At 44.7% G+C, this 24,126-nt stretch overlaps 1 protein-coding gene across 1 annotated transcript in view; it reads left to right on the top strand.

The window, feature by feature from the left end:
* The window catches only part of LOC105990345, a 28,394-nt gene continuing 4,268 nt past the window's right edge, over window positions 1-24,126 (top strand). The window contains exons 1-5 of the mRNA XM_013022709.1: window positions 1-405; window positions 1,532-1,560; window positions 7,150-7,258; window positions 18,089-18,169; window positions 18,913-19,031. Of these exons, the coding sequence (XP_012878163.1) occupies window positions 1-405; window positions 1,532-1,560; window positions 7,150-7,258; window positions 18,089-18,169; window positions 18,913-19,031 (743 nt within the window). The remainder of the gene's footprint in view (window positions 406-1,531; window positions 1,561-7,149; window positions 7,259-18,088; window positions 18,170-18,912; window positions 19,032-24,126) is intronic.

Raw genomic sequence — 24,126 nt, 5'->3', positions numbered from 1 at the left:
ATGCCTGTGAACTCCTACCTGACACAAAGGCCCATGCCTGTGAACTCCTACCTGACACAAAGGCCCATGCCTGTGAACTCCTACCTGACACAAAGATCCATGCCCGTGAACTCCTACCTGACACAGAGACCTGACACAAAGACCCATGCCTGTGAACTCACACCTGACACAGAGACCCATGCCTGTGAACTCACACCTGACATAGAGGCCCATCCCTGTGAAATCTTACCTGACACAGAGGCCCATCCCTGTGAACTCCTGCCTGACACAGAGACCCATCCCTGTGAACTCCCACCTGACACAGAACCTTTGCAGCAGCCCCCCTGGTGCTCTCCCCTGCAGATGCCTCCAGCCCTTCATTATCTCTCAGAGGAGCAACCTTCCTTTTCAAGCTTCATTGTCCTTGTTAGTTGGAGGAGAGGGTGTCCTGTGTAATTCAGTTGCATCTTCATTGTTTGGGCGGTAGTAGAACTTGAACTCAGGGCCTAGGTGCTGTCTCTGAGACTTTTTGCTCAAGGCTAGCACTCTACCACTTTGAGCTATAGCACCACTTCCAGTTTTCTGGTGGTTAACTGGAAATGAGAGTTTCATGGACTTTCCTGCCCAGGCTGGCTTTGAACCACAGTCTTCAGATCTCAGCCTCCTGAGTAGCTAGGATGACAGGTGGGAGCCACTAGTGCCCGGCTAGTTGCATTTTCTTGAAGGAACATTTGCTGCAAAACAAAACAAAACAAAAAACAAAAAAAAAGTCCTCATGAACTGCTTCTTTGTTTTTACAATAGAGAGAACAGTTTATTTATGTTCCATATTGAAGTGGAAACAAGGAAGAGTACTGCTAAAGGCCTGTGGCCTGTGCTTTGCCAGGGGTGATTAGAAGCCCATTGGGCATCTGGAAGTTCTCCCAGACACAGCCCCGGGCTCAGAAACGCAGTTATTCTTGTCTCATTGTGGCCCCTGAAGAAGCCACTGAGACACTCATGCACAGCCATGCCAGTCCTGAGCTGCATCCAGCTTGTCCAAGGCCCTCCTCCACAGACCCTGCCTCCCCCTGGCTTCTGCAGCCGAGTCCTGGCTTTTGATCCAAGCACTGGCTGCTGCCTGACACCCTATTCCATACCCCGCAAGGGGCCTCCCTGCAGATGACAGCCTTAAAGACTAGTAACTAGAAATAAAAATAGCTGCTTTAAAATAGCACAAAAGCTGTTGTTCAGATCTGAAAGTCTTACACATTCTATAGCCAGATAAAAAAAGAAATTGGGGTTGGGGCCTTGGGTCAGGCCGGAGCCTTTGCCAGCAACCCAGAACTAGGCACATCAGAGCTTTGCTTTCCCTGCACCCTGGGCTGTGAGCTGCTGGTGTGACAGCATGTCACAGCTCCCCAGCAAAAGTAGAGTGAATGTTCACATCCATGTTTCCACACCACAAGAACAGGGGCAGGGCAGCAGCTCCCTTCCAGCCATCATTTCTGGAAACCTTGGGAGCTGAGATGCTCACCATCCAGTGCTCGCTCAGCTCTTGTTCTGCTCTGCAGAGGCCCTGGGGCATCCGGTACCAGGAGAGGTGAGGTGATAAATCACCGAGGCATCCCTTGGCCACATGATTAGAAACTGTGGGAAGCAAGTCAATTGCAGATGCCCAGATGCTGATGAGAGTTTGTCTACTTTTGAGAATTTTTGTTTTGTGAAGGAGATGAGGTGGCATGTGAGTCACTGAGGTTTTCTGAGCTCAGTGGTAGAGAAGAGGTACCAGGAGAAGGGTGCACCATTTGTGAATAGTATGGTTGGGTTCTAAGTGCACATTAAATAGTTTCTACAACTAGCCATATAATGTGATTTTTTAAAAACCCACCTTGGAAAGTTCTGTTGAGGCAGAGAAGAATAGAGGAAATGAGGCACAGGAAACAGCAGCCAGAAATTCAAACACTGAATTAATGAAATAGCTCATTAGAAACACATAAGAAACTTCTCTTTGCTCTAAGTCTAATACACCCTCATAAGCTGCAGTGTCAGTCAAAAGGCTTTTATGGTTTCTATCTCCTGTTTCCTTCATTGAAGTACTTATAGTTTGTGTCTTCTTCTTGATATCATCTTGAATGTATTTTCTTCATCATTTCATTTGTCCTTTGTCTATTTTCTCTCTATTCTTCTAGTTGTTCATGGACCTGCTCTTTTATTTTGTTGGCCAACTCTTTCTTCATTGCTTTAATGATTATTTTGTTTTTCCTCTTCTTCACTCTCACTAAAGTCTTCCCCTGAGTTTTTGTCAGTTTTTTGGGTTTTTTTTGTCGGAAGTGGAGCTTGAACTCTGGGCCTGAGCGCTGTCCCTCAGCTCTTCAGCTCAAGGCGAGCGCTCTACCGCTTGAGCCACAGCGCCACTTCCTGTTTTCTAGTGGTTTATTGGAGATAAGAGTCTCACAGACTTTGCTTGCCTGGGCTGGCTTTGAACCATGATCCTCAGATCTCAGCCTCCTGAGTAGCTAGGATTACAGGCGTGAGCCACCGGCACCCGGCTTTTTGTCAGTTTTTGAGAGTGGCATGTGGTCTCGATTGTTCATGAATTTTGTGATATTTCACTGTGATGTATGCATCTGGGTTCAGGGTTTGTAGAGACTGTTGTTCAGCTTAGGTATTAAGTTCCACTGTGGTGCAACACGGTGATGTTAGAGCTCAGCTATCCTTTGGGAAGGTTAGGGTTCTAGGGCAAGGGAAGGTGGAAAGGGAATAATAGTTTGTGAGGGAGATCAGCGCGGACAGGAAATCCTAGATGATAGTGGGAAGAGGAGAAAGAAAGAGAAGATAATGAGGGATGAGGGTATAAGACTAGAATAGTAAAGAGAAGGAAAGAGAGACCCTGTGTTCCACACTAGTGAAGTAAGAAACTTTGAGAAGTGATGAGTCTCAGTCCCTACAGACCGGTACAGCGGATGCTAACCAGCCTCAGCCTGGTGCTGATGTTCACACATTTGGAAGTTTACCAAGTCCCATAGCAACCTCTGGAGGTCCTTTGTCTGAGTGGTGGACTAGCGCCGGCTGCTGTGGCTGTATTTTCTCATTCCACGTGCATTGCTGTCTGCTGGAGGCTGAGCTGCCAAGGGTAGCTGAAGAAAAAAGGAAGACAAAAAGAAGGAAAAACTGGGAAAGCCCTCAGCCAGTGCCACGTTGGGAAAGTCACTGCTGAGTGACTATTTTTTTTCTCTCTTGTAGATGATTAAATTTTTACTCTTCTTGGTTGGTGTCAAACTTTGTTCGTTCATAGTTTGCTTGGTGTGTGTGCTGTCTTGAGGGGAGTATGTGCAAAATCCTTTATTTCGAGAGATGCCCACATATAAATGACCCAAATTTAGCAAGCAGGACAATATTATTCAATACTCTGGCTTAATTGCTTAAAAAACAGTGCAACAGTCCAAGTGACTAAATGTAGCAGGTTTCAGACCAAAAGAGAGCACTTACCTTACATGAGTCTGTCAAATTTCCAACCTTGTTTTCACCAGTATACACTACATCTGCTTTCAGATGTGTCTGCACTTGTGTCTGGGCTGGGCACTGTCTTTCTATCTTCACTTTGTGATAAATTTCCTTGAGCTATACCTCAGTGCATCCTCAAATTCTGTTTGGGGGCAACATGAAGAACTCAGTAGCCAAGGGCCAGACAGAGGCCTCCTCTCTGTTGCAAACCAACTGCCAACTAATTCCTTAGAGCCTGGCTAGTCACTGCTTCAATAACAATATCACTTACTCTTACCTATAACAAATGAAGTTTTTCCCCAAGATGCTAACATAGGTTAAGAGACAACTTCTAACCTTCTCTGTTGGGCTTACCGCCTTGCGAGTCAGAGGAGAGCTTTCTGCACAGCCTCCTATCAGGTACACGTATTTTCTCCCATAGAGCTACAGCCTCAGGTTTCCTGTTATTAATTCTGGCTCTCTTCTGAGTCAAACATCCTCTGTTGGATTCCAGTCCTCTGAAATATAACATTACAGCCATGAGCCACTATGCCTGGCCAAAACTTGTGTTTTATAATTAAGGACACATAATAAGCAATAAATTAATATTGGTGCAGGTCACTGGTGTAATCCTAGCTACTTAGTAAGCTGAGATCTAAGGATCACTGTTCAAAGCCAGGTTGGGCAGGAAAGCCCATGAGATTCTTATCTCCAATTAATCACAGAAAAGGCCGGAAGTGGAGTTGTGGTAGAGCACTAGCTTTGAGCAAAAAGAAGCTCAGGGACAGTGCCCAGGCCCAGAGTTCATGCCTCAGCCCAGGAAAAGAAAAAGCTAATATTGGGCCAAAACATTAAGGCTGAGGCCAAACACACAGATATTATCTGGATAGTAAAGCAAAAAATAAACTTTTATTTTCTGTAGGTTATTCATAGAAATTTTTCAACATAAAACACCCAAACCTAGCTCAAAATGGAGAAGATTCTCTACCTAATATAAAAACCACAAAATGTGATGTGAACTACAATTGGGTCCTGGCACCTTAGTATATTTGTGGAAACCAGCATTGCTACTATTAATTCAACTCCAGACTTTCCCTCTTTCTGCCTATATGAGTGATTCTCTGGTATGTTCAGATCAGTGTTTCCTCATCAGTGTTTCTAGCCTTGTCTTCAAGACAGACACGAGCTTTAGGAGCTGTTGACCATGTCCAGAATCAGACTTCATTTGCATCTGGCAAGTGTCTAAAAGGCTGGCTGCATGGCTTAGGATGGTTGTCTAAGTTCTCTGGAGGTGTGCCTAACTTTCCCAGGTCCTGCCACCACACACATAAAACAGCCATATGAACTAGGCAATTGTTCCCTAAAAAGCTAGTACAGACTGGGATCTAGGTGGCTGGGGTCAGGGTGGCTTCCCTGAGTTCACTGTGTTGGCCGGTATGCCCAGGACAGTGCTTGCAAATGCCATGTCACATGTTTCATCCAGCTTGCTCCTAACTCATGTGTTGTCCATATCAGTGAGCACGCTAAGCTCAACAAAGCATCTGTTAATCTGTAGATGGTGTTATGCTGAGTATTGTTGGAAACATTGGGAGAAATACAAGAACCTAGAATTATACAGTGTCGCCTCAAAGGAATCACACAATATCAACATTGTTATTTCTATCACTTGCTAGCAAGTGTTCACTAGGTATGTCCTGAATAGTGGATTTGTTGTAGATTTTTTTGTTTGTATTTTTTGTTTTTTTGCTTTTTTTGCCAGCCCTCAGGCTTAAACTCAGGGCCTGGGTGCTGTCCTGAGCTCTTTTTGCTCAAGGCTAGCATTCTACCACTTGAGTCACAGCACCACGCCTGGCTTTTTCTGTGTATGTGGTACTGAGGACTCAAATCCAAGGCCTCATGCATGCTAGGCAAGAACTCTAACACTAAGCTACATTCCTAGCCCTTGCTCTAGAATAATGACACTAACAGGATAAGAGAAATCAACTATTTAATAGAATTTTGGGAACATGAGATATAGATTTTATAGGCTAAGGTGCCTTAATTGAACCTTATGTCCTAAGAGTACTGGTTGTGTTTTTTAGGTAGTGATTATTACATCTATATTCTACTGGATAGCCATGATGTTCTAAGAGCTAATACTTGTAAAAAAATTAAAACCTCATTTTTAGTAACATGTCAGGCAATTTTTAAATTTGCAATACATCAAAAAATAATAAGTTCAAGCCGGGCACCGGTGGCTCACGCTTGTAAGCCTAGCTACTCAAGAGGCTGAGATCTGAGTATCGCAGTTATAAAGCCAGCCCGGGCAGGAAAGTCCGTGAGACTCTTATCTCCAATAAAAACCACTAGAAAACTGGAAGTGGCGCTATGACTCAAGCAGTAGGGCACTCGCCTTGAGCTGAAGAGCACAAGGACCAGCACCTAAGCCCAGACTTCAAGCCCCATGACTGACAAAAAAAAAAAAAATCAGTCCATGAAGTCTTCTGCATACATTTGGTAATCATGAGAACCATCCAAAAGCGATGGTTCTTCTGATGGCTAAGTGTGTTCAGAAATGGTCACAGCTTGGTTTCATTCACACCTTACTAACCTTAAATCTGAGTCAATCTAAACTTGTGTACTTTTTCAGAATTACAGCTGCTGAATTATTCTATTATGTGGAATATAACTCCACACAAAATGTCCCATTCTTCATTTACACAAAGCTGAACAATGAGTCTCCATCATTAATTCTGCAATCCAAAGTTTTTGAAATTGTAATATTATAAAGGGGATAGAATTCTGAAATAAAACATTGTCACTTTGATCCTAACTAATTCCTCTGATTGTATCATGACCAAATAGAAACAACCAGAGGACTTCATAGGCTGATTTTTTTTTGTATACTGCAAATTAAGTTTATCACAGGAAACCTTATTCCAGCCAAATAAAAGCTATGGAGAGGGAAATGGCTTAAATTATTTAAAAAAACACTGTCTATAACTGATCCACACAATTTTTTAAAATGAGAATTGTTTAAGCTGAAACATTAACTTATTATAACTAGTTTAAAGGTAGAGCAGAGCTGGGCACTGGTTGCTTATGCCTGTCATCCTAGCTACTCAGGGGGCTGAGATCTGAAGATCATAGTTCAAAGCCAGCAGGGGCAAGAAAGTCAGTGAGACTCTTATCTCTAATAAACTACTCTGGAAGTGGGGCTGTGGCTCAAGTGGTAGAGCAATAGCTTTGAGCAAAAAGAAGCTCAGGGACAGGTCCCAGGCCCAGAGTTCAAGCCTCAGGACTGATGGGGGTGGGGAGAGGGAGGCACACGGGAAGAAAGAAAGAAAGGGTAGGGCAGAAAAGTGATGAAGAGGCCTAAAGAAAGGCGGAAATTCAAAAAGGAAAGGACTGGAAGGGAGAAAAGGCAGAGTAAAGGGGGAACAAGAAGTGAGGGCTAGCCATGCTAGTAGATGAGAGCTGCTCCTGTGGACAGAGGACAAGTTCTTCAAGCCTTGTTCTTCATGTTTTCTTCCCTTGAGGCTAGGATCCGAGTAGGATTCCTCAAAACAGCAACACTGAACTATCACCTGTTAGAGTGGACTATGAGTTCATTTTTCTCTCCATCCCAACCCACTGCTTGGAAGTTCCAGTGGCAGGCTTGGGCTCCTCCTGCCCGGCTCCGTGGCAACGGTCATGTGGCCACACAAACAGACTTGCTTCTGCACAGGAGTCTGCTCTTCTCAGACAGAAGCCTACAACCTGAGATGCACAGAGCCCCTGCCAGTGCAGATCTGCAGCGAGCCTGGGAGAAGGCATACCAGGACCACAGGCACAAGGTGAGAGGGCGCCTTTGCCTCACACTCACAGCACGCCTCAGGTGAGCCGTGGAGGCAGGCATGGAGATGGAGGGTTGGGAAGACATTTTCCAACAGGGCCCATCACGTGGGTTGTCATGCAACAAGATCTCACTAAACACAGTTTTTGTGTGCCATCTGCAGCTGCAACATGTTTCTAAAGGACCTACTTTTCCCACACAATAATTGAAATCATAGCGAGAAAGACATGTTAGCTCACTTACGTCAGAGTTGCATATACCAAGGGGGACTAAAAGCCAACCTGCACTTTAAAGAGATAGAATATTATTGGCCCTAATCACTTCTCGGCCTTTTGGCTAAGATCATGTGTAGTATTTGTTCTTATCAGAATATTATTGGCCCATTCATTCATTGCACATATGGACACTGACTGGGATTGTTGCTATGTGGTTTGGGATAGCTACCTGACTTTTGGTCTGGACCCTCCATCGGTCATCTGCTAACCAAGTCTGTCTCTGCTATGCCGTGTCTGAGCTGATCAAGGCTGGAAGCACTCTTGAGAAAGGGAATCTACAGTGTATGCCTGCAGGGACAGCCTAGGGGCTGAACAAGTCAGGCCCTTCGTTTCAGATGACACCCTGTGGCCAGTCTGCAGGGGACACAGTGAAGACTCTTCACTGCTGCTCATGCAGGGCCCCAGCCTCACTTGCTCCTTGATATCTCTGTCCTCCTGCATCCTCCCTGCAAGGCCTGCACTGAGCACTTCTCCCTTGCTTTCCCAAGGCTCCCTTCCAGCCGCCTCCCCAGAGACTCTTCTCAACCCCTCCTCTAAGAAGCATGCCCCACATTCTCTGGCTCTTTTCTCTGCTATCTCACACCACTGAGTCAGACGCACAGGTTCATGGTTCATGAGCTGTTTTGCCATGTCTGCGAGTGCTGGCCATCTCTGCCACCGCGATGTTCTGAGCCCAGGGTAACCGCCTGCTCAGGGGCTGTTACTAGGTAGACAGTGAAAAGGTTGGACATGGCCATAACTACCCGTAAGCACTGCTTCTCTGAACCATCTTCAATATTGAAGATTTCAACTCTAGCTGTCTGTTCTTTTGGATCTGGGACTGGTATAGACTCGGCTTGAGAGAGGCAGTCCATTTCACCCTAGCCTTTGTCAGATACAAAGCTCTTTACCTAAGGCATTATAAAGCAAAGATGCTTTTAGATGCCCAGTGTGGGAGGTGAGGGCTGAGGGGACAGCGAGGCTTGTGAAATGAAGAGTCACAAGCATAGGAGTGCTTAAGAAAAACGACTTGTAGCCGGGACTCGGGCAGCCCCGTCTGCTCTGGTAACCTAGTTTCTGGAACCAAGTTGCGTTGCTGGAGTATTCAATATGGCTATGACTAGCAGCAGAGTCCAGGCACAAGAGTCCACCACCCCAACCCAAGGCTGCCACCAGGGAGGATGGTGTGTCTCATTGTGGGGGAAGGAAGGGGACCAGAGCCAGTCAGGAAGCCTAGGCACAAGAAGCCACAGTCAAAACGTCAGAAGCGGCCCCTAGAACCTGGGTGCTGGGCCTTGTGCCTACGATCCTAGATACTCAGGAGCTGTGATCCAAAGATCACACTTCAAAACCAACTCAGACAAGCAAGTCTGTGATACTCTTATCTCCAGTTAACCAGAAAATTCAACTACTTTGGATAAAAATAAATTTCCCCCACATGAAAAGCTCAAGGGTTGTCAGTTTTTTAAGTGGTCTAGTATCTTCTGCTTGTCTGAGAACCCCTGAAAATGCAAGGGACTTTGATGTAACAAAGACAGAACTGTACCCCAGTTCCCAGTGACAACCAAGTGACATCACTAGAGTGTAGTGCCTCGTTTTTGCCCTGGTACCTAAGCAGATGGTGCCTTAGGGTTTAGCCCCTCTTTCTTATCCTGCCCCTCACTTTCCAGAGGGTACCTCATGTTGGGCTGGCTGTGACTCTCATGAGCCCCTCTGTCCTGCTCATTGCCTCTTTCAATAATGCCTTCTTTCCCTTCCTGGCATTCCTGCTCCAATGTTTTAATAGCAGTCAAGACACTACTCAGGGCAAACCCTTCAAACTTAAGGCTATATCAGTAAAGCCCAACCCAGTCCATTCTGCTATAACAAGACACCAAAACCAGGCAGTTTATGTACACCTCAGACCAGGTGGTTTATAAGCAGTAGGCACTCCTGTCTTACAGCTGTAGATGTGAAAAGTATATGACCAAGGCCAAGGCACATGATCATCTGGTAAGGTGGCTTCTAAGATGGCATCTGGTTGTGGGGTCCTCAATGTAGAGGAGAGGAAAGGTCCAGGCAGCCCTCTGACACCTCTTCAGTAAGGGCTTTAGTCATGCTGATGAGGAAGAAATAGTCATGATTTCATCATTTCCCCAGAGGTCCAACTCTTAATCTAATCAGAAGAGGGATGAGGTTTCAGCATGAATTAGGGAGGAACACAACTACTGCAACATCTCAAACTGAAAAGCAAAGGGAGTGAAGCTGAAAACAAGAAAGCAGAGCATGCAGAGACTGTGAGAGGGTACAAAAGGTATGACACGCACAGCGACAGTATCAGGAACTGTAACAGGAGGAAAAGCAATGTTGAAGGCAGTAACAAGTGAGAATTTCCTGCAGATTCACCTTAGACACTACAGCACAGCTTCAGGAGCCTCAGAGGACAAACTCAGAAAAAATCAAAGATTAAAAGAAAAAAATCCCCTCTCACTCTACACTCCAACATGGTATTCAGACCTTACGTGCAGGCTGGCCGGTGGCCTGGTCTCCTTGGGGAGGCATGCCGGAAAGGGCGTGGCGGTTGTAGACGTTATTGACCAGCACAGGGCCTTTCTAGGGGGACGGTGCCTTGGGTAAGGAGTGAGGGGCCTTCCAGATGCAGCAGCACCCACTTCACCCTCAATCCCTACTCGATGTCCGCCCTCCCAGAAGACTGCCTGGCCCTTTCCTCTCTTCCACATTGAAGACCCCGCAACCAGGTGCCACCCTACCCAGGCCCAGAGTTCAAGCCCCACAACCGACAAAAAAAAAATCAAATACAGTCGGGTGCCACAAGCTCACGCCTGTAATCCTAGCTACTCAGGAGGCTGAGATCTGAGGATCACAGTTCAATGCCAGCCCGGGCAGGAAAGTCCGTGAGACTCTTATCTCCAATAAACCACCAGGAAACTGGAAGTGGCGCTGTGGCTCAAGTGGTAGAGTGCTTGCCTTGAGCTGAAAAGCTGAGGGACAGTGCCCAGGCCCAGAGTTCAAGCCCCATGACCACCAACAACAAAAAAGAAATGGAATAAAATGTTCAATAAAATCCACAGAGAACAAATCAGTGAAAGACAAAACTAGGAACCAAGTAAAGCAAAAATGAAAATATGGTAAATAATAAAAAAAAACGAAACCAGCAATCACTTTGGATGTCAGTGGTTTTAAATGCACCAATTAAAATGTTAAGAATTGTTGGATTAAATCAAAAACCAAGATTCAACTAACTGTTGCCCACAAGAAACTCACTCAAATATGAAGATATATAGATTCCAAGTAAACAGATGGAGAAAAATAAAATATGTGGACACCATCAAAAGAAAACACAAGTACCTGTCATCCTAGCTACTTAGGAGGCTGAGATCTGAGGATTGTGGTTCAGAGCCAGCCTGGGCAGAAAAGTCCCTGTGAGACTCTTACCTCCAATTACCCACTCAAAAACCAGAAGTGGCCCTGTGGCACAAAGTAGTAGGGTACTAGCCTTGAGCACAAACCTTGAACACAAAGAGGCGTAGGGACAGCACCCAGGCCCTAAGTTCAAGCCCCACAACCACCACCAACCACAAAAAGTAGCTATTAATTTTAGGCAGAGATTTCAAAGCCAGGAAAGTTATCAGGAAAAAAGAAAAGCATTGCATCATTCCAAAAAAGACATATTATGGTAGGTCAAATTACAAAATGCAAAAACTTCCAAGAAACAGATGAATCTAGAAGGTAGAGACCAGATGGGAAAACATATAAATTAGGAGTGGAAAGCTTTTACTAACTATAACTCAAAACCCATAGTGAGGGAAAATTGATAAATTTGACTAACAAAAAAATTGCATGGCACAAAAAAGCAAGTAAAGAAAAACCCAGTATAAATTAGGGAAAATAATATATCACAAAGACTTACTGTCTTTTTGTTTGTTTTGTTTTTCGTTCAGGGGCTTGAACTCTGGGCTGTCCCTGTACTCTTTAGCACAAGGGGAGTGCTCTACTGCTTGAGCCATAGTGCCACTTTCAGTTTTCTAGTGGTTTATTGGAGATAAGAGTCTCACAGAGTTTCCTGCCCAGGCTGGCTTTGAATCGTGATTCTCAGATATCAACCTCCTGAGCAGCTAGGATTGCAGGTGTGAACCACCAGTGCCCAGCTTACTATCTTTATGTATAAAGATTTTCTAAATATAAAGCCAGGTGTGGTGGTACATGCCTGTTATTCCAGCTCCTCATGAGACAGAGGCAGAACTGGACACAGAGTTACTGAAACCTCAAAAGGGAAGATAGTGTAGGCAAAGATATGGCTTAACTGCCCCAAATTCAATCCTTAGTACCACACACACACACACACACACACACACACACACACACACAGATTCTAAACAAACAAAAAAATACATCTGCAAACCATCCCAACTGAAATACACAATATTAAAAAGTTCACAGAAAAATTTCAAATAGCTATTAATCTATAAAAAGATTTCCAACTTAATCATTAATAGAGAAGTGCAAATTAAACTTATGCTGTAATACTGTTTCTCAACTATGAGACAGGCAAAAGCGTCAATGTTGTTGGTCATGCACTAGGTAAGGGTTTCTGTCACACTGTGCTGGTCAGCATGTAAAATGCATTGGCAAGTGGCAAAATTGAGCAACACCTAGTAAAATTACATACAAATTATCCTTTGCCCTAGCCATCTCAATTCCAAAAATACATTGGCAAAGACACAAACACAAGTTGCAAAAGAGATATTAATTGCAGTGGTTTTTGTAATAGCAAAATTGAAGCCTATCCAAATGTCCCTCAATGGGAGCTGGGTAAATAAATCAGTGTGTAATTCACATGATGAAATACCATATGCTGTAAAGTAATAAGGAGCATATCTATCTATCTACTGCTACCCAGGCATTTCTAGAATGTACCATGCTGTGGTTAGGATGAAGCCTCCTCCAAGTTGCAAGTGCTGAAACAACACTTTTACCACGAGACACCAAAAGAAGAGCAACTTGATCTGATGGTGGTGCTTTGGTAGTGATCAGATAGTACTACCAGGGAAAAGCCCGTAACAGAGTACTGGTGATTCAGTAAGAAGAGAGGGGTGGACCAGCATGTAGCTCAAAGCCAGAACCTTTATATAACACGTCCTGGACCTTGCTCATAAGGGAAAAAAGGAAAGAAAAGGCACCACACACACACATGCATGCACCCAGGCACACACACACAAACATACACACGCACACACACACACCATATATGCTTTCCTGGTCTCCTGTCACGTGATACCTTGTGTTGTCTCTTGTCTCTACCAGCAAGAAGGCTACCACTGAATATGGCCCCTGGGCCTTGGGCCAAACTCAAAGCCAAAGTTAATCTCTTTCTGTATAAAGTAGACTGCCTCAGGTATTTAATTAGAGTGATGAAAACCTGACAATATATATTATTTAATGAAAAAAGTAAAGAAAGATATATAACATACTGTTATATGCTTTATTTGTCCTAAGTAAAGGGGTGGAAATGAATATGTTTATGTACATTGTATGCACCTACATATAAAAATATGAAAGTAGCCGGGCATTAGTGGCTCACGCTTGTAATCCTAGCTACTCAGGAGGCTAAGATCTGAGGATCACGGTTCAAAGCCAGCCCTTGCAGAAAAGTCCGTGAGACTCATCTCCAATAAACCACTAGAAAACCAGAAGTGGTGTTGTGGCTCAAGTGGTAGAGTACTCTCCTTGAGCTGAAGAGCAAGCCCCAAGACCAACAATATGTGTGTGAGAGTGTGTGTGTGTGTGTGTGTGTGTGTGTGTGTGTGTGTGTGAAGTAGTGAAAATTGGGAATATTGTCAAGGGAATCCAGGTGAAGGTGGGAGGACCTAGATCTCAAAAAGAGAAGCTTTGGCAAACTTGACTTTGGAACCGTGTAAATATTCTATATGGTATAGACAAAATTAAATTTAAAAATTCAGAAATAGTGATAATGAAATGACCCTCACTCACTGAAGCTACAACTGGTGCCCTAACCATACTTAGAAAACTTTCCAGTTGCCTTTAAAATCAGAAATTCATACACTTATAGTGAGATACCCCAAAGACAATGCAATGAAGACATGGAACTGTCCTCAGTGGCCATGCCAGTGATGTTGTGTTGGTACTGCTCTGGTCAGTCTGTTGTGGTTTTTAGATGGGAAAAGGAAATGGGTGGTCCTATTAGTGCAGTTGAACTGAAATTTTCAGCCAGGGAGAAGGGAAGTGCAGCCATAAGTTGACTTTCAGGAAGGAAAATAGCCCTGAATTGGAAGGACTGACGGACAGTGTCCATACAATGACTGGAAATGCCAAGCTTCTAAAAATGCTAGTTCACACCCCTGGCATGCAGGTGTGATCTATGAATGTCCTCTCCCTCTAGATTCAGTCATGGATGGGCATGGCTGGCTTCAAGAAGGATAGAGATCCACATGTAGCTTGTTCTGTCTCCCTTCTGGAAGCCCACTATCCCTGGAGCCAATGAGGAGACTCTCTCTGGGCAGAGGTAGCAGGAGTTGAACTCACTAAGGAGACTGTCGTTATTGGAACACATAAAACATTGTTATTTTAGAGAATTGCAAATTAGAGGCCAGTCTAGGCTATATAACAAGACTCTGTTTCAAAAACCAAAAAAAAGGTGAATAAAGAGAACCTAGATGAAATATATCTAGTAAAAATATGTTATTTAGCCAGGCTTTTGTGGCTTATACCCATAATACTTGCTACTCAGAAGGCTTTATGAGGATTGTAGTTCAAAGCCAATTTAGGAAGGAAAGTCAGCGAGACTCTGATCCCCAATTAACCACCAAAAAGCCAGAAGTAGAGCTGTAGCTCAAGTAATAGAGCACAAAAGCTCAAGAAATGACAGTGCTCAGTCCCAGAATTCAATCCCTAGGACCAGTTCACACATAAAAAAGTATTTTGTTGTTGTTGGTAGTGGTTGTGGGGCTTGAACTCAGGGCCTGGGCATTGTTCCTGAGCTCTCTGGCTTAAGGCTAGTGCTCTATTACTTTGAGCCACAGCTTCACTTACAGTTTTCTGGTGGTTAATTGGAGATAAGAGTCTCACAGGGACTTTTCTGCCCAGGTTGGCTTCAAACTGTGATTCTCAGATCTCAGTCTTATAGCTAGGACTACAGATGTGAGACACTAGAGCCTGGCCTATGCTTTAGTCTTGCCAAGGGAAAAAAAAATGTACCTGAAATCCTAGATGTCAGTTTATAGGAAGCATCGATCATGCTCTCGGTAAAATCCAAAGTGAAGAACTACAGAAAAATGGTCTGCTTTCCTAGAAAAATAAATAAAAATAGGGGAAACTACATATTCAAAGAAACCTAAAAGAAATATCCACCAAACACACTGTATAGATGTTTCCACTTGTACTCTAAATCAAGCAATGAACAAGAGAAGAAAGGGAAGGAAGAGGGAGTAAGGTCAGGGATGTGACCAGTGCCGGAATGTTGTTCAAGGAACTATCACCATTTGGGGTATGATCATAGTTTTTAAAAAGATTTCCTATCTGGGCTGGGAAGGTGGCTTAGTGGTAGAGTGTTTGCCTCGCATGCATGAGGCCCTGGGTTCGATTCTTTAGTACCACATAATCAGAAAATGTTGGAAGTGGCGCTGTGGCTCAAGTAGTAGAGTGCTAAACTTGAGCTGAAATGCTGAGGGACAGTATGCAGGCCCAGAGTTCAAGCTCCATGACCAACAACAACAACAAAATTTCCTATCTCTTGGAAACATACATTGAAGACCTGAGGGTGAGAGTTTGTGAGACCTTGAGATCACTCTGCTATGGCCTCAGCTGAGGGAAGTTAGCGGGCAGAGGTGGGCACAGCCTCACCAAAAGTGACTGTGGTTGGTTTGTTACAGTCTCTATTTTTATCTGTATTTGAATTTTTTCTTTGGTCAATCGTGGGGCTTGAACTCTGGGCCTGGGCACTGTCCCTGCACTCTTCAGCGCAAGGCCAGTTCTCTACCACTGGAGCCACAGCACCACTTCCGGTTTTCTGGTGATTAATTGGAGATAAGAGTCTCACAGACTTTCCTGCCCAGGCTTGCTTTGAACCATGATCCTCAGATGTCAGCCTCCTGAGTAGCTAGGATTACTGGCATGATCCACCATCACCCGGCTGTAGTTAAAATTTTTTATACAATAGTTTAAGACACAATTTTGAGTGGGGAAAAAAGACAGAATGGTAATTACAATTAGACATTATTTTCATAAACTTAATAGCACAAAATAGTACAATGAGTTGATTATAGGTTCACTGAAAGTGAGTGAAACTATGAAAAGGGACTGAGGAAATTCAAGCTGGCTTCAGAAAGGGGCTGTCTGAAAGGGGCAGGGAGGACAGAGGACTGAGTGGGATTACAAAAAATGGCTCTTTTTATTTCAAAATATCTTCAGGATTAGAGAACTATTTTAAATATCATACAAACAATTTCACCTCCCAAATACTGTTACCCGGGTCTTCTGTCTGTGTATCTATGTGTCTGTGTCTCTCTGACTCTCATTTCCCTCTTTCTCTGTTTCACACACACATACACACAAACATGCACACACACAAACACACATACATTCACTTTCTCTGAACAACTTGAGGACAGGTTGAATATAATACATGTTATCTCAACAATTCACTGTATATTTTCCAAGAACAAACCCATTTTCACATGTAACCACAGCACAATCTTCAGATTAAGGCTATGTGACCACTGATACTTTCAGTTTACTTCCCACTTTCTTAATGAGTTCACTCTGTGGCTCTTCTCCAGCGCAGAGTTCAGTGTCACATACCTTCACATATCTGCAGGACTTCAATCTGCAGTGCCCCAAACCTCTTGTCTGACATTGCATGGGCGTATTTTAAGAACACAAGATACTTCTTTCACAGAACTCTCCTGAATTTGGTTTTCCTCATAAGTAAATGCAGATCTTGCAGCTCCAGATGAAAGCATAAAATGGTGTCAGTCATCTGAACCTGGAGTCCAAAGATATCCATGGGGTACCTCTAGCTGGGGAGTTGAGATTGACCTTGGACCAGGGTTCGTCCAGTTTCCTGCTGCCCACTTGAGAAGTACCTCCTCAGGCACTGGAAGGTCTCCCTCCTCAGCAACCTGACATTCATTGGCTGCACTTTTCCATCAGGAAGCCTGGTGTTCAGTATCTGTAAGAGATGACATTGGATAAGACCATGTGTTCAAAGAGCTAGGTCAATACAGCTTCTATCATGAAGCAAGCTATGCATAACAGTACTGGATTTTAAAATTTCACCTGAATCTTGTACAGATGTTCTTCTAGAAAGCACCACATGGTCATCTCATATTTAAAATGTCACACATATAATCGTCCGATTCTGCCCCAACCCTGCTCACCACATTTCCCTCACCTTGGTGTCACCACTGTCCAAAAGCTGTGTAGGGGCAGGTCTTCCTCTCTCCCTCATCCTAGTCTCTCAGACAGGCTCCATGCCTGCCAACTCTTTCTCTATGGCCCAGCTAGACCACCATGCCTTGGAACCACCTCCTGTCTCCCATCTTGCCTTCTTCCACACATAGAGACAGTGTTTATAACCATACTGCTGGTCTGCCTTGGTCCCTCAAAGGTTTCAGCTCCTGGGTGTGCTCCACACCACAGGAGTGGGATCCTAGCCTCTCTGTCTTCACAGTCCCCAGTCTACTGTGCTACACACAGGGGTTTGTTTTCAGACTGTATTGTGCATTTATTACAGTACCAGGGGTGGGACCCAGGGCCTTGTTCATACCAGGCAAGTGCTCTACTGCTCATTTTTACCCCAAATCCCACACGGTCATTTTAGATGGGCTTTGGGTGGCCACGGTTCCTAACGTTGTCATCTTCAGATCATCACATCAGCTAATACACTCTGGTAGTCAATGTCCTAGAATATGAGAGATTCATTTTACTACAAAGACTAATATAATAATATATTATAATATATATTTTCCTGCATGGAAAATCCTAGTTTAAAATCAACATTTTCTAGTAATGATACATCTTTTTTGTTTTTAACCGAGACTGGGACTCGAACTCTTGATTTAATGTTTTCACTCATTGGCTGATGGTCTACTACCTGGGCCACGCCTCCAATCCTGTGGTACATCTTCTAACAGGAAACTCAGCAGGTGCGGCTTTGTAACCAGTGCTGAAATTATTGCCCTGAAGACATCACTAGGCTCAGACAGCACAGCAAGGCAGGGGAAAAGACATGGCCTCCTGCAGGAAGGGTTCCAACCAGGCAGGCAGGGAGGTAGGCCTGGTTTTTAGTACTTAGAGTCCTTTCTCTACACCTACTTGATTCTTTTATCTAACAGCACAGTGTGGGACCCTGTCTGAGGGCTTCCTGCTCCTCTCAGGGGGACATTATATTCTGAGTTAGATCATGAACCTCAGTTGGAGCTTTCAACCATAGGCTGATATGGAATCTTTGACACCATGAGCCATTATATCCCAGTGCTAATAACTCAGAAGCTGCACACCTAAGTTTGTTTACCTGCTGAAACGGCCCCTGGAATCTCACTGCTCACTTTGTGCCACAGGTGCAGAATGCCCAGCCACTGGTGGACACCCATGCACCACCAACTTTCAGCCATCTGCACCTGAAGCTCAAGAGGCTGAAGGTATATGATTAATCATGCTGCCCAAGGTCTTAGTGCCCCACAAGACCCAGGGATGCGGGTAGGGAGACAGAGTCTCTAGTTAAAGACAACTGTAGGCTTGGTGGTCAGCTGATACAGTCCTACCCCAGTTGAAATGGTGGGTAATTACACTGGAACCTTCTAGATCCTCAAGCTGAACCATCATGCCTCACCTTCGGGCAGTGCTATTTCTACAGGGAAGCTTCAGAAAACACACTTCCTTTGAACTAGAACGTTGTTTGGCTGCTCAGAATGCTTATTCTTGAGCTTTAGGCTGTTCAGCAAGAGTGAGGCCTGGGTGGCATATTCCGGCAAAGCCTCCATGGCACACTGAGACATCCCTCTTACATGGCTAGGAACAATACGGGAATGGGCTGAACACAAGTACAGCTCATTTTGAGCAAACCCAAAGGTCAATGTATTTTAAAGTGACACATTATTTTCTCTGGGCCCAAAGACCCTTCTCTTCAGAACAATGCAAAATATATCTCTTTTAAAATATAAAATCATTTCAATATTAATGTGACTACCAAGTTATCAGTTTGAGAAAGTGGCATCATTTTGGAAGATGCTGTAGCTCCTCACTGCTGCAAATTCACAGCACAGTAGCACGCGCCCCTGGTTGCGGGCATGCGGGCCACCGGCGAGGCTAGGGGACCTGTAGGGGGCAGTCAGGAGAACTGTGCTCCGAAGTCTGGGCTCCTCAGGGATCTCCATGTCTGCAGCTGGAGGAGGAACGGCTGTCTGTCATCGACAGGGACAATCGCCTGCTTCTGCAGAAGGTGGCCTCTGCTATGCGGAACAAGAGACAAACTGATGGCAGAATCAACTCCAGAAATCAGAGGTAACTGAGAGGCCAGCTATGAGGGTGGAGCGAGGCAAGGTGTACTGTCCCCTCCACCCCAGGATGAGAGCAGGGAGTGCTCCGGCAGCGGCCCCCGAGTGCAAGCCATCTTCAAAGCCCTGGGCTTCAAGGCCCCTAGAAGATGGGAACCCAAGGTGACAATTACCCTGACCTTGGACCTGTTGCACATACCATTCAATGAACTGCTGGACTCTTCATTCTTACCAGGACCTAGTGAGGTAGAGTGGTTGTGTTCCTTCCTTCACACATGGGGGAACTGAGGCATAGGGTGCCTGCAGAATTTAGCCAAGACTGCAGTCAAACCTTGGTGAGTGCAAGGTGTTCCCAACATTGCTCATTCAGCAGTCCACAAGCCATCATTTTGCTTATTGTGGGGCATCTATAACTGAGACATGCCTCCAACGCCAAGCCATCATTTTCCACAACCAGCAGGTCTGCGTTCTTCCTGGTCTGTCAAGGAGAATAAAGACGTGCACAAATCCCGAAAGGGCCTGGGGCCACTTCACATCAGCCAGACTGTGGTGCTGATCCTGTTCTCTAGTAACCCCTGCTTTCCCTAGTGTTGACTTTGGCCCTTTGGCAGAGGAGAGAAGTGGACCTTCCTGCTTCCTGTCCCTCCACACCACCCTATGAACACTAGCACATGTCCCCTGTTCCTGCGGCCTCAGCCCTAACCCAGCTTGCTAGTTGTCCTTCCCTTTAAGGGTGGGGCCCAGAAGCAAGGGTGGTGGTGAGGGAGGCTTTCCTTCAGAAACACTTGCATTTTTTTTTTGTCTGTTGTGGGGTCTGAACTCTGGGCCTGGGCGCTGTCCCTCAGCTCTTCAGCTTAAGGCTAGCACTCTACCACTTGAGCCACAGCGCCACTTCTGCTTATATTCACCGTATGTTGCCATGACAAGCCTAGAGAGTGAGAGTTTCTCTTCTGTAAGAGTCAGGCTCATGCTCCATCTGCTGGCTCCTCTGTGTCCAGTCTATTTGCTGCTGACTGAGCCACTGGAAGTCACACATTGTTTAAGTACAACTGTCCCTCTCTTTGTGCCTCAGTGCCCTTCCTAGTAGAGAAAGATCCAGAATGTTCTTCCAGGCTGGTTACCTCTTATTCAACTTCAATCTCACCTCAGTGTTGTGCTCCAGGAGACTTGACCCCGATCAAAATGAGGCTCCCCACATATCACACATACTTGTAGTTGGTGTGTGTGTGTGTGTGTGTGTGTGTGTGTGTGTGTGTGTGTGTTTGCCTATTTACCATCTGTTTTCACAGCATGAGACTGGTGCCTGTAGGAATTTTCTCTATTCTGTTCGTCACTGTTCTGTTCATCACTGTACACCTATATTCTGTGCAAAAGCTTACTGTGAGTACTCAGTAAATGTTTGCTGAGCAGCTGAATAATTGAATGAGGTCACCAAGAACTCACAGTTCCCAAATCCATCAAACCGTTTCCCTTTTTAAAGCATAAAAATAATTTTCATGTTTTTCCTGATCATACACAGAAAGTAGAAAGAAATTTTAAATTACCTATATTTGTATTTTCCAGTGTGTGTGTGTGTGTGTGTGTGTGTGTGTGTGTGTGTGTGTGCTCACACGCGGCCATGTACATGGTTCTGAGGTTTGAACTCAGGGCCTTGCTTTTTCTAAGCAAAAGCTCTACCACTTGAGCCACAATCCCAGCCCTTTCTGCCTTCCTCAGGTTTCAGATAGGGTCTTGCTTTCTGCTCATATCCCTGGGTCTGTCCTCCCTTCCTTGCTGGTGGCTTCATTCTCCTTTTGAGACTCTGCCCAGCATCTCCTCCTGGAGCTACCTCCACCCACATCCGTGAGAGGACAAGCACCTTCACTTCACCTTATGAGCCTTCCTGCCTCCTGAGAGTGGGTTGAACAGGTTTGTTTGAGGTTTGTTTCCTGGGTTAGCGAACAGCAGCCACACACACGGCAGCCACTACTTGCCCTGTGAGTGCAGAGCTGCTATTGTAACTTTCAGCATGTCATGAAAGGCATGAGTTCTCTTCTGAAGTCTTCCCAGGGAGAAAAGAAAACAAGAACTTCACAGAATGCAAAAAGAAAACAAAGTCATATTAGAGAGAATCACAAATGCACAGCCGTGGTACAGAGCACAGAGATGGTGGAGGACTTGGACTCCAAATGAGAAGCTTGGGGACACAGTCACAAAACACCCTCAGAAACATCAGGCAAATCTGGTGAGAAGGTACCTGTGGTTTCTCCGGTGATATAGATTCATAGCTGTCTGAAATTCCATTTCTCTCTGTCAGTTTCTGAAGCATGTTTTTCTCTTGTCAGTGAGAAGATGTCACGCGGTCACAGAAGCCGTGGTGTGGCCTGCCAGAATTCATTCATCTTTTAAGGAAAAGTAGAAAAAAAATAAGCTCAGTTGATTGATGACACATTCCGGGAAAAATTAACTAAATCAGTAGCTTGACAGATAGCACTCACCAAACTTCATTAAGAATCATGTGGCCAGGCATTAGTGACTCATGCCTACAATCCTAGCTACTCAGGAGGCTAAGATTTGAGGATCAGAATTTGAGGCCAGCTTGGGTACAAAAGTCTATGAGATTCTAATCTCCAATAAACTACCCAGAAAAAGATGGAAATGGCACTGTGTCTCAAGTGGTACAGTGCTAGCCTTGAGCAAAAGAAGCTCAAGGACAGGGCCCAGGCCCAGACTTCAAACCCCAGGACATTGAAGAAAGAAAGAAAGAAAGAGAGAGAGAGAGAGAAAGAAAAAGAAAGAAAGGAGGAAAGAAAGAAAGAGGGAGAGGGAGAGAGGGAGGGAGGGAGGGAGAGAGGGAGGGAGGGAGAAAAGGAGGAAGGGAAAGAGAAACAAAGAAAGAGAGGGAGGGAGGGAGGAAGGAAAGAAGGAAGGAAGGAAGGAAGGAACAAAGGGAGAGAAAGAAAGAAAGGAAGGAAGGAAGGAAGGAAGGAAGGAAGGATGTGAGCTAAGCACTGGCTACTTATGCCTATAATGCTAGCTACTCCAAATGCTAATATTTTTGAGAAGTGTAGTTTGGAACAAGCCTGGTAAGAGAAATTGAATTATCTCCAATTAACCTGAAAAAATAAAAGCCATAAGCAAAAAAGCCAAGCAATAGTCCAAAGCTCTGAGTTCAAGCCCCAGTACAGAAGAAGAAAAAGAGAGAGAAAGAAATAAAGAGGTCATGTGACCATCCTGAATTAGCTGTCCCACAGAGAATCAGAACAGCAAAGAAAATTCATCATCTGAAAGAATTTGCCAGACAAGTTATATTCTGAACACTTTCTCTTCATCTCTATGAGCACTGTAAGATTGTGGTTCTGTATTTTTCTTTATACTTTTACAGTTTGCTTGATTACCTATGTTTAATAAATATAGAAGTCAATAAATGTAGAATTTTGTATTTTGCATAAAGCAGATATTTGGAAAAATGTGTTGCAAATTTAAAACATCAATTTTTTTTGCTAGTGGTGTTACTTCTGCCATCTTAATGTTTTTATCTTACTTTAAAATTTTATTTTTTTAGGGTGATTCAGTGGTATAGTGCTTGCCTTGCATGCATGAAGGCCCTGGGTTCTGTTCCTCAGCACCACATAAACAGAGAAAGCCAGAAGGGGTGCTGTGGCTCAAGTGGTAGAGCACTGGCCTTGAGCTGAATTGCTGAGGGACAGCGCCCAGGCCCAGAGTTCAGGCCCCATGACTGACAGGAAAGAAAAAAAAATATTTTTAGGTGTTCTATAATCACAAAAGTTAATTTTGTTTTTAAATGAGTACAGAGGCTTTTCTCCTGAGCTTGAGCTACTCATATTTATTTGGCATAGTTTACCTAGCAAATATCAAGAGAATGCTAGAATTGATGTTTAAACTCTTACCTTTGTTTAAAAAAAATACTTTGTAATTGTTATTATAAAGGTGATGTACAGAAGGGTAACAGTTACATAAGTCAGGACACTGTTACCCCTGGCCTCGCTCTCTCATTCCCCTACCCCACCCACAAACTGTATAATTCATTGTCAACATGGTGTCTAGTGAACACCACCACTGCATTTGTTTGCCCTTTGTACCTCCCTATCTGTGCCTCCCCTTAGACTCCCAAAACCATATGAAGAAACAAGCATGACAAAAAGAAAAGAAAATGAAAACAGCAACAAAGGAAAAAGACCTCCTTTCCACCAACTCTTACCTTTTACACAAGAGGAAGGGCCTGGCCTCAGAAGGGGGAGCTGCTGAGAAGCAGCGGACAAGAGGGAAGGCCCTTCTGTTTAAATGTGAACACTCCGTGGAGTGCCAGCTTCACTCAGAGAAAGCATGGTGCATCCGTGGCCCTGTGGCCATGCCCTGAGAACAGTCTTTGGAGACAGGCTCCTCTGGTGCTAGGCCTGGCGGTTGTTGCCAGCTCTGGCTTTTCCCCTCACATGACACACTGTCAACTGGCTCTAGTGTAGAAGATGACCTCTTCATAAACGGACTTCCAGACTTCTTAGGTTCGTTGCTAGGGCCTTTACCCTTGTGCATGTGAAGAAGAGGAGGTGAAGGCCATGCATGTGGACCCCTCAGCCCCAGGTAGGAGGGCTTTTAGTGCCTTGCTATCTGGTTCTTCAGCTTAAGAGACAAAACCTTGGCTTAGTATCTTCAGGGTCACAAGAAAGAAAAGCAAAATCAAGTTATCTGAAAACTACAGGTAAAGGAAAGGAAAGAATTGTTTTCTAGGATTAGAAGTTAGAAATAGTCTAAGAAATCTTGAAGGTTAGCTGCTTACCCTGCTGGCTGGCCAGTTGGGGCTGGGACCTTTCCTATTCAGATAGGGACTACCTTGAAGTTACAGAGGTAGATCTTTTGAGGACTTAGCAGAGAACCCTGTCCTCGCTGGAGCCTGGCGCCTGTGTGAGCCAGCTTCCATGGAGCTGCCTGCTCTGCCTGTGTCCAGGGATGGCCAGCACCCCACACATCTATGTCTGGTTTAAATATTAATTGGCAAAATAACTCAAAATAGGGCTGGGAAGGTGGCTCAGTGGTAGAGCGCTTGCCTTGCATGCCTGAGGCCCTGGGTTCGATTCCTCAGCACCACATAAGCAAAAAGAAAA

The sequence above is a fragment of the Dipodomys ordii genome, unplaced genomic scaffold (genome assembly GCF_000151885.1).
Source record: "Dipodomys ordii isolate 6190 unplaced genomic scaffold, Dord_2.0 Scaffold64, whole genome shotgun sequence".
NCBI classification, from domain to species: Eukaryota; Metazoa; Chordata; class Mammalia; order Rodentia; family Heteromyidae; genus Dipodomys; species Dipodomys ordii.
Note: the sequence above shows the minus strand (reverse complement) of the source record. Positions and strands in the feature narration are given on the sequence as shown.